Source organism: Lactuca virosa, chromosome 4, assembly GCF_052849685.1.
Source record: "Lactuca virosa cultivar CGN04683 chromosome 4, Lactuca_virosa_CGN04683_v6, whole genome shotgun sequence".
Classification (NCBI taxonomy): domain Eukaryota; kingdom Viridiplantae; phylum Streptophyta; class Magnoliopsida; order Asterales; family Asteraceae; genus Lactuca; species Lactuca virosa.
In genome coordinates, this window is record NC_136429.1 from 326,095,217 (window position 1) to 326,105,896 (window position 10,680).

Genomic DNA, 10,680 nt, shown 5'->3' on the forward strand with positions numbered 1-10,680 from the left:
TTATGAAATTTGGAATGTGCTCTTGAGGTAAAATATTTATCAGTGTGACAAGAGGCCTGACACGATGGTATACTTAAAGATTCATCAATGTCAAAAGATCAAGAGTAGTCAGTGTAAGATTCACTAACGGTGCAATCTGGGGAATCACTGGGTATCTCATGAGTTAAGTGAAACTCACAGTTAGAAATGGGAAACTTAAGATACATTTAAATGATTGGAGTGGGAATGTCAAAAGAAAGGTTTCTAACGGTAAGATCCAAAGCAGTTGGATGAGTGGTGAAAACAGTAACACCATCAAGATTAGTTGTACAGTGTTTGCCAATGGGGGATTGATTTATAAAAGATCGACTAACGAAACTAGATTCAAAATCTTCCTTGAGATCAATCAGAGAAGGAAAATTTGATTTAGTTTCAGTTTGCTTATATATTTTAACAGCCTCATCAATATTTCCACCAATGATTTTCTCATATTGATTAGGTATTTGGAAGCTTATTATCTTATTTAGCTTATGGTGAGAATGAGTCCAATTGTTAACAATACCTTGCAACTTACTTGCATGTAACTCAGCTTTATCCTTTTTGGTGTGAAGATCAACAATAGTAAGAGATAGGTTAGTAACTTTAATATTTTGTTGAAGCAAGAGATTTCTCAAATCCAGTGATGTTATTAATTAGTGTCTCAATTTCTACTTTAAGTGAACGTTTTTCTTGATTAATGTTTGAGAGATGAAGATACAAGAAATTAAACATCATGCACTTTTCGTTATTAAAATAGGTAAAAAATTGTTTAACTAACACAGGGATGAGGAATCCCAGTCATGTAACTTACAATCAATGGCAACTTTAGCTAGATCAGCTTCAAACGTACTCGAGCTACTACTTTTTTCTCCGACAGTTGAAAATGCATCAGTGCATGCTATAAGACACTTTTCTTTTCTTTTACTTCCTTCCAGTTAGACACTGATGAGTTCAACCTTGATTGAATATTTATAGGACCATATCGCTTTTTATTTATTTGACTATCATTACGTTTGACAATCAAAGCTTCTCCTTTAGATTCATCAGAGAAATCACTATCGTAATTTTGAGTTGAGACCATTGTCTTGTTCCTCTAAGTGTTACAATTGATTTCCTTACATGGGATATTTATTTCTTCATGATTTCGAAGACTTTCAAATAGGGAGAAGAGGTTCATGGTTGCAATATTTTCGCTATTTTTAAGAATTCAATGTGATGATCCCAACTATCGTTCAAGGAATCAAACAACTTGATTATCAAGGAGCTTCTCGTCTTGTTCATATTAAACCGACTAATATCATTTGCTAGGAAATTAAAGCGATCGAAAACTTGAGTAAGAGTCTCATTCTTTTGCTGAAAGAATTGTTCATATTTTTATTTAAACAATTCTTTTCATCGGATGGTTAGGGTTTGTTTTCAAAAGAGATTTTTAAAAGGGCAGAAGAAAAAGACAAAGACATTGTAAATCAATCAAAGTAACCTGTTCTGATACCAGTCATAGGATTCCTTGAACTTAATCGATTAACAATTGCAAAGAAACTGAAAGAACACAAAGAGATATCACAAAGGGTTTTTCACTAAGAAAAGGTTCTCACAAAGAAACGAGCACAAAGATCTATGGGGTTCAATAATAAAGTAATGATACGAACCCTATTATATATAGAAAAGTGAATATGATATGAATCCATACAAACTAAGGATATCACCTAATCTACGTAAATAATAAAGTATATTCGATATCCCTAAGATATGGGATCTATTAACTAACTACACACACACACACACACACACACACACATATATATATATATATATATATATATATAAGATATTCCAATTATATAGTTTACATGCTGATACAACATTGTAGACTTAGCTTCACGCTGGCGCTGGTGAGATGCTGGCGCTGATAAGGAGTCAGCATGAAAGTTTTGAATTATTAGATTCTAAGGTTGACCTTGATGATGCGACTGAAGTTATCCATATGATCTTTCACTTGGGTACTTTCAGACATTCTGAGAGTGTATAACCTTTGCTTCTTATACAACCTGTTTGTCAGAGAGTTTTTCTGGTACTTGTCAAAAAGCTTTTCTCAGAGCCCAGAAGTAGTTGTTTGATTCACGACCTCCCTTGGTACTTCATCTGTCAAACTCAACAAAATGGCACTATTTACCTTCGTTAGAATGTCCACCTTATTTTCATCCTCCGTGTCCTTTGACATTTTTTCCTCTCCTTCTAGTGCCGCTGCACATCCTTGTTGAACCAGAAGACATTCATCTTCACCTTCTACAAAGTGAAGTCATTGGCACCATTAAACTTCTCCAAATCAAAATTACGAGTAGATATCTTCAATCACATGAACACAAACCGCAAATTTAATACTACTTGTTAGGAAGTATATCGGATAACTAGCAAAACCAAAAGCACACAAGACACAATATTTACATAGTTCGGTCAAGGTGACCTACGTTCACGGGCAGGAGGGGGTATTCTTTATTTCAGAGTTCTCAAATAGAGGTTACAAGTACAATTTCATAGAGATTCGCCTATCACTCTAGAATTAAAGACCCTTTAAATGACTTAGCATGCATCCTTATTTATACTTGAGGGATCTGACCTAAAACCCTAATGCGCCAAGCCCATTGGCCTATAGGCCCATGAAAGGTGTCAACCAATCATAATCTGCCATGCAGGATCTTTTGGAACATTTATCCATGCCATACAACCCATGAGCTTCAACAACACAAATGGTGAGGGATCATGAGCCATAGTGGCACATCATGATGCAGAGGTGGTGCATCATGAACACTAGTAGTGCTTCATCCATCATTATGGTGCATCAAGGTGTATTCCTTAAACATCGTCAACTTCATGATATCCTTGGACAATCATGAGCATCATAGAGGAATTCATAACATACAGCTCATCAAGGGATACCTTTGCATATAGAGCCAAGTGGCGCATACTTGCATCAAGATGGCACATCAGGCATGTGGATGATGCATCTTGATCAAGGGATGGTGCATCCTCTCATTGGTTGGCACATCCTCTTCCAAGTTGACACCCATCCTTCTCAAATAGCGCATGTAGACTCTAAGTTGGCGCATCATATCCATAATGGCGCACCCTCCTCGTGAATGGCATATCATGTTACTTGGTGGCATATCAAGTCATTTGGTGCATATCATGTCACTTGGTGGTATATCAAGTCACTTGGTGGCATATCAGGTCACTTGTGGCATCTCCTTTCGCTTTGGCATATCCTATCATTTGTCAGGAGATCCATTCCTTTGTCATGAGATCCATTCCCTTATAAGATGATCTATTTCTTTGTCACATGCTTCATGAATCCCAAGTGCATCATTGAGTTCCAAGCATTTCATTGAACTCAAATGCTCCATGCGAATGCTCCAAATGCTCAAGTCATATTTAACATGCCTCATACCTTTTAATTGCTTGTCCTTTTTCGGCTAGTATTACTTCTCAAGTGTTTCAATGGTGGGGTATTTTGGTTCCTGCTTTATCGTCTTATGCATATTGGTTAGATTGGTTCAAGACTTTGCAAATTTCTTCTTTTGATAAACATATCTTCAAAGGAGTTTTCTATGTGACTTGGTGGGCTATTTGGGAGTTTAGAAATTCTTGGCTTTTTGGAGTTACAATACCGAAATCGGCTCTTATTTTTTATAGTATTGTCAGTAATTCGTTTTTTTGGGTGTACCGTTCGGTGTACGAAAAGTTTTAATTGGGTAGGATGGCTTCAAGACCCGAACATTGCTATTGTGTATTTATTTTTCTTTGAACATTGCTATTGTGTATTTATTTTCTTTCCGGTCTAATTTCTTGCTAGTCCGGGCTTTTTTGAATAAAATGTTGTCGTTTAAAAAAATTATGAATAAGAAACAAATGACAAATAAATTAAAAAGAAAACCAATAAGGAAAATGTCCTCATTTTAGGTATGGCAAAAGAGATTAACCCTGAAACAAAATCAAAACATATGAATGATGTAAATTAATAAAAAAAAATCCTCCCTAATAAATAAAGATTTTTTTTGCCACATGTCACATTCTCATTTATTTTGCTACATGTAATTTTGTGATTATTTTAAATTAATTTTTATTCCACATGTCATTTTATGGTTCTTTCCTTTTATTAAATTTCAAATAGTATTTAAACGTAATAATAAATGTATATCAATTTCATTAATGAACTTTCTTTCTAATTTCAAAATTACTAAATTAAAGATTCATTAATTTTCTTTATTTATTTATCTAAATTATTTGTTTAAATTTAAAAGAGAAAAAAAAACATTTTAATTTTATTAATTCAATATTTTCTCACTTTTCTTATAAATTCAAACTTCTCAAATGTTTAGAATTCTATATTTAGTTTTTTTTATAAATAAACTCATGTAATACATGGGTCTCACAACTAATAAATAATAAATACACAAATGACTCTAAAATAATATTTCATTGCACCTTGAAGAGTGAATATTCGGAATATAAACATTTCTCTCTAGCATAGGTACTACTGGAAAATATTAACTAAAGCTCACAAAATAACTATTTAGAAGCAAAAGTGAAGACATTAGATGAAATTAATTTTTTTTTTTTATGTTAAAAACCTACTTCGTTGACGATATCCTAAAATGCTAATTTACAAGGATTGGAAATCATCTTCTTCAATGTTTATCTATTATAAAATTTTTTTGATTGCAACAACAATGGAATAATGCATAATAGGTATTGATGTTTTATCATTGAGCTAAAAAAAAGTCATTTTGGGATGTAAAAAGACCTTATTTGGCTGCAAAATAGGCCGTGAAACGATACTCGTGTATAATATATTATTTTCTATAGAAATGTCCTTTTAAAGCTTTTTCAATACAAAAAAGTTCAATTTTCTTTTGATTTTCATATATTAGATTTGAAAAATTAAACGTGTTTTTTTATTTAAAACTTAAAACTACAATATAAATTTCTTCTAAATAATACTTAGACTAATCATCATACATCATACATATTTATAAAACTAGCATTTTTTCTTGAATCTCATGCATTTGAAACCCTATTTTTTAACTTCCTCAAACCACATTCATTTGAAACCCCCTTTTTTAACTAATGCTACTCAAAAGTTTTCTTAATTATGATTTAACACTCAAAAGTTTTATAACTTATATTATGTTTAATTAGCATTTAGTGAAAAATTTACTATAAAAAGGTCAATCATTTGTGTCTTTTGTGTTATATAAAATCTTACATGTAAGAAGGATTTGAAGATATTATGATTCAAAAGTTTTCATATAGTTAAAGCATTCACGATCCAAATATGATGATTTGAAGAAATGGGTTATGTCGCATCGATGGTAATTGTAATATGATTTTTTCTTTCAACAAAAACAAATGAAGTTTTTCTATTCTTTCTTTGTATTCAGTTTCTCATTTAATCTTTATATGTGATTTGTGTGTATTACTCAATCTTTAATGTGACTCTCCAAACATCAATGTTTTGCTTGGAATATCTTTCTGATTCTTCTTTTTTAAGAAAAATATTTTGATTGCAGGTTAGTGAAGAATTGTCATCAAGTTTCTATGGTTGAATGGTGTTAAATGAAGAAAAAAGATTCATAAAATAGATATAGGTTTTTTTGTTTGAGCAAAGTTGACGAATGTTAGTTTTTTCTTTTGATTTAAATGTATGTTTATATAACATCTTTATTTATATATTCAACCACCCAATGCTCTTATTTATTTGATTGTAGTTTTTCTATTTTGATTATGTTTATTTTCTATTATTTTTTTGTTGGGTTATCCTACACAACATATTTAAAAGACAATATTTAAAAGATAACATAATTTTGAACATTTGATATGTAATTATGATAGACTTATCATGATATGTTCTTCATATGAAAGTAATTTATCCATATTACTACGACAAGAATTATATATGACATTTACGAAAATATATATATTATATGTGATTTGTTTAACATGTATATGCACCTATGTATGTTATAAATTTATAATTAAATATCTTTATGTTTAATAATTGAAGGGATTAAAATGATGCATCAAAACCAATTATTTAGACGAATATAATAATAATAATAATAATAATAATAATAATAATAATAATAATAATAATAATAATAATAATAAATTTACATTTACAAGTATCGCATTCATTTGAAACTCACACTACAACTCAACAGTTTTCTAATTTATGTATATTTATTAGTTACAACTCAAGAGTTTTTAACTTATGACTATTAATTAGTAATCACTAATAACTTTTTATTTTCCTTTCTTTTATAAGGTTGTAAAGTTTTGCTCATTAAAAACATTAATGTATGTGAAGAGATTTGTGATTTAAATATGAAGAGTTAATATAAATGTTATAATAGATGTTTTAGTGTTTTTATGTTATTAAAAGTTATAGTGTTTATTTTTCATATTTTTTATTATTCGTTGTATATATATCTTTTTTAATACAAATGTTATAATAGATGTTTTTTTTATTTTTATGTTACTAAAAGTTGCAGTTCATATTTTTGTTTATATGTTTTGTTACACGTTATATTATCATTCATTTGATATATAATTTACACAATTTTAAACGGTTTATAAAATTATCAAATAATTGTATATATCACAATGACTTAAAAATTAAACTATAATGTTTAATAAAACTAATATGTTAATTATATGTTTGCTTTACTACTAACATTTTGTTTCAAAGTAGAAATATTAAATAATAATTTGGTAAAAGTTATTATTTTAACTATATAATTCTATTCTCGCGCAACGTGCGGGGATTCGCCTAATATCTTATAAAGCTAGCATTTTTTCTTTCACCACATTCATTTGAAACTTTCATTCATTTTTCCTTTCACCACATTCATTTGAAACTCCCATGACTTTTCAATTTCTTCATAATAATGGTTATAAGTTGGTTAATAAGATTAATTATATATCAGACATAAAGTGTAATCATATACAAACTAAATTTTAATATAATTAAAAGAATATCTTTTCTTCTACTTATAAAACTATGTTTTTTTAACTTTTAACATATTATACTTAAATTATTAGTTTTAATATATTGTTGAATGTAAACCATTATCATTTTATATCTACAACTTTTGAACAATTTGTATAAAATACTTAAATTATAAATTTAAATATAACATTACAGGATCAACTTAAATATAACTTTTATTTTAACTTAAACAACCCAAATAATATTTTGTAAATACTTAAAAGTGATAAATTGTAGTGTTTTTTTAATAATGATGATAAGTTGGTTAATAAGGTTAAATAAATATCAAACCTAAAGTGTAATCATAAATAAATTAAATTTCAATACTAAAATAATATTTTTACTTCTACTTATAAAGTTATGTCTTTAACTTTTAACATATTATACTTAATTTATTAGATTTAATATGTTGTTGTATGTAACCATTATCAATTTAAAGCTACAACTTTTGAACAGTTTGGACAACATACTTAAATTGTTAATTTAAATATAACATTACAGTGTCAACTTAAATATAAATTTCAGTTCCACTTAAAAATCTCAATGAATATTTTGTGAATAGTTAAAAGTGATAAATTGTAGTGCTAAATGCAAAAACTAAATTGTAATATCAATTTAACTAAAAAATTTCTTAAAGATGTTTGTATAATTGTTAAAAGTTTTCAAATAAGTAGTTTAAAATAACTTACAATAACAACAGTTAAATATAACTATATATATATATATATATATATATATATATATATATATATATATATATATGATTATATTGTTACCTTTAAAATCAAAAAAACAATGTTTGGTGTTTTAAATAATTATAATGATAGAAATTAAACGTTAAACAAATAAATTTTAAAAAATTAATTAACAATAACAACAACTATAAATAACACTAAACCATATATTATATTTAATTTTATTCATGAGTAACTCGCAGATAGAAGTCATTCAAACGCTTGACATTATGCAGTTATAGTAGATGTATATATTATCATATAATTCAAAATAATCAATATATTATATCAATTTAATATACGAATTATTATATCAAATTTAACAACAACGTTATTGTTATATTTAAAAAAAACATATATTTATAAAGATTTCAACTATATAAGTGTTTCTCGCAACGCGCGAGCATTTGCCTAGTTTTTTATTAATTTTAGGAAAATTATAAACAAAACTAACCTATTTATTTTTTCCTCAATTTTTTAAACTTTTCTAAGATAATACAAAAATGGTTGGTATCTTTTGTCTATAATCATTTACCATTGAAGAATCTGGTGCATGCTGGGCCCACAATATACGAGGGATCTGAATGTAGGAAAACATCTCCAAAACGAAAAAGACTTTGTGGGCTCTTCGAAACAGACACGTGAGACTTCCCACGTGTCTGGAACTGCCTACAAATTACATATATTTCTTACATTAAAGAATTCAATTGAATCAAATATTTGAAATCCGCAGCCACCCTATAAATACCGCCGTTCACCACCATCTTCATCGCACTCTCCGCTCACTCGCACACAAACCTAAACTAGATTTAGTGTTTGTGTGTCAGACAAGCGTAAAAATGGTAGGGTGGGCCATAGCCGTGCACGGCGGTGCCGGTGTCGACCCTAACCTCCCAACCGAACGCCAAGAACAGGCCAAACAACTCCTCGCTCGCTGCCTCAATCTCGGCATAACCGCTCTTCGATCCTCGGCTTCCGCCATTGATGTCGTTGAACTTGTCGTATGATTATGAACCACTGTTCCCTTGATAAACTAATTTCGTTTTCCTTTTATTTGGATTCGCTAACTGATTAGCGAATAATATGTATAACGGTGTAGGTTCGTGAATTGGAAACGGACCCGATATTTAATTCCGGCCGTGGATCTGCACTGACGGAGAAAGGAACGGTGGAGATGGAAGCCAGCATCATGGATGGGCCTCGCCGGAGATGTGGAGCGGTGTCCGGTCTAACCACCGTTAAGAACCCCGTCTCCCTCGCTCGCCTTGTCATGGACAAATCCCCCCACTCGTATCTCGCATTCTCCGGCGCCGAGAACTTCGCTAAACAAATGGTACCTTTACTTTCTTCATCTACTTGCATTTCACACTACAAATTCATCTCGCTAAAGAAATGTGATGTTTTTGAAGGGTGTGGAAAGGGAGGAAAATGATTACTTTATCACCCAAGATAACGTCGGAATGCTAAAACAATCGAAGGAAGCAAACTCCATTGTGGTAACTACAATCAAATACCAATTTAAAGATAAAAACAACATTATGATGTTTGTATAAGTAATAAAACTGTTTTTTATTCTTAGTTTGACTACAGAATCCCGACGAATGGATACGAATCATGTGGGGTCGAGGTTGAAAGCCCGATACAGATGAACGGTCTTCCGATCAGTGTCTACGCACCGGAGACAGTAGGGTGCGTGGTAGTTGACAGCCAAGGTCGTTGTGCCGCCGCAACATCCACCGGAGGGCTGATGAACAAGAGAACTGGGAGGATCGGTGACTCTCCTCTGATTGGTGCAGGGACTTACGCATGTGATTTATGTGGTGTTTCTTGTACCGGAGAAGGGGAGGCGATAATCCGGGCAACCCTTGCACGGGAGGTGGCTGCGGTGATGGAGTATAAAGGGTTGGGTTTGCAGGAAGCGGTGGACTTTGTCATAAAGGAGAGGTTGGATGAAGGGAAAGCAGGGCTGATAGCGGTGTCGAATAAGGGTGAGGTGGCTTATGGATTTAACTGTGTAGGAATGTTCAGAGGGTGTGCCACTCAAGATGGGTTTATGGAAGTTGGCATCTGGGAGTGATGAGCTCAAGTTTTAGATCTCCTAGTTATTAACTAAAAGTAGTAATCTTTTAATTGTAATAAAACTCAGGGGTCTATCTCTTTTGGTTGTTTTGTTAATTACCCAATCTATGTTTAAGAAGTTTGCTTGTGTTTATTTGAGGCTTTTCTTTCTTCTATCAGTATTTTATTTGACATGTAAATAACAAAATCAAACATCAAGGCCTTTATAACTAGAAACCAAAATATTGGAGGCAATCATGCACACGTTTTCTTCATTATTTTAGTTTTGTATATCTATCACGTTACATACATCTTTTGCAACAAATTATAGGGTACAATCGGTGTTCTAAAAGGCGTGTATCAATGCGTGCCATGACATGAGGCGTGTATCAATGCGTGCCATGGCATGAAGCGTGTATTCGCCGTTACGAAAAGTTTCATAACGTTGATGTTAGGCGTGACATGTGACAAGGCGTGATATGACATGTTATGACACATTATGACATGTTATGACGCATTATGGCATGTTATGACGTATGTTTTTTGGTTTGATACTATGTTTTTTCTAATAGGGTATATTTGTTATGTCTTTTCTAATAGCGTATAAAAGTATTGTGTTTTTTGATAACTTTTTGTTATTAGTTATTGATATAACATTTCTAAAAGTACTTATATTTGATACGGAGTATAAATTTATATTTATGTGGTAATATAATTATAAATTAATATAAAATCGTCACCTTACATCACGCCGTGAAAAACGTCATGGCTCGTAAAGCTTGAGGCTTGGCCTTGCCGCCACGTCACGCCTCACGCCATTTAGAA

At 31.1% G+C, this 10,680-nt stretch overlaps 1 protein-coding gene across 1 annotated transcript; it reads left to right on the forward strand.

Moving 5' to 3' along the window:
- The first annotated feature begins 8,549 nt into the window (after positions 1-8,549).
- Positions 8,550-10,009, forward strand: LOC145108533 (putative isoaspartyl peptidase/L-asparaginase 2). The gene is made up of 4 exons (XM_079045571.1): positions 8,550-8,798; positions 8,897-9,130; positions 9,207-9,293; positions 9,377-10,009. The coding sequence occupies exons 1-4, from the start codon at positions 8,637-8,639 to the stop codon at positions 9,872-9,874; spliced, it is 981 nt and encodes a 326-aa protein (XP_078901697.1). The 5' UTR covers positions 8,550-8,636; the 3' UTR covers positions 9,875-10,009.
- The last annotated feature ends 671 nt before the right edge of the window (positions 10,010-10,680 follow it).

Bases quoted from the DNA above. Each gene is read 5' to 3' on its own strand.
- LOC145108533 (XM_079045571.1), top strand. From the start codon at position 8,637: ATGGTAGGGTGGGCCATAGCCGTGCACGGCGGTGCCGGTGTCGACCCT. The intron at 8,799-8,896 runs GTATGATTATGA...ATAACGGTGTAG, and splicing joins TTGATGTCGTTGAACTTGTC to GTTCGTGAATTGGAAACGGA. The intron at 9,294-9,376 runs GTAACTACAATC...TTTTATTCTTAG, and splicing joins AGGAAGCAAACTCCATTGTG to TTTGACTACAGAATCCCGAC.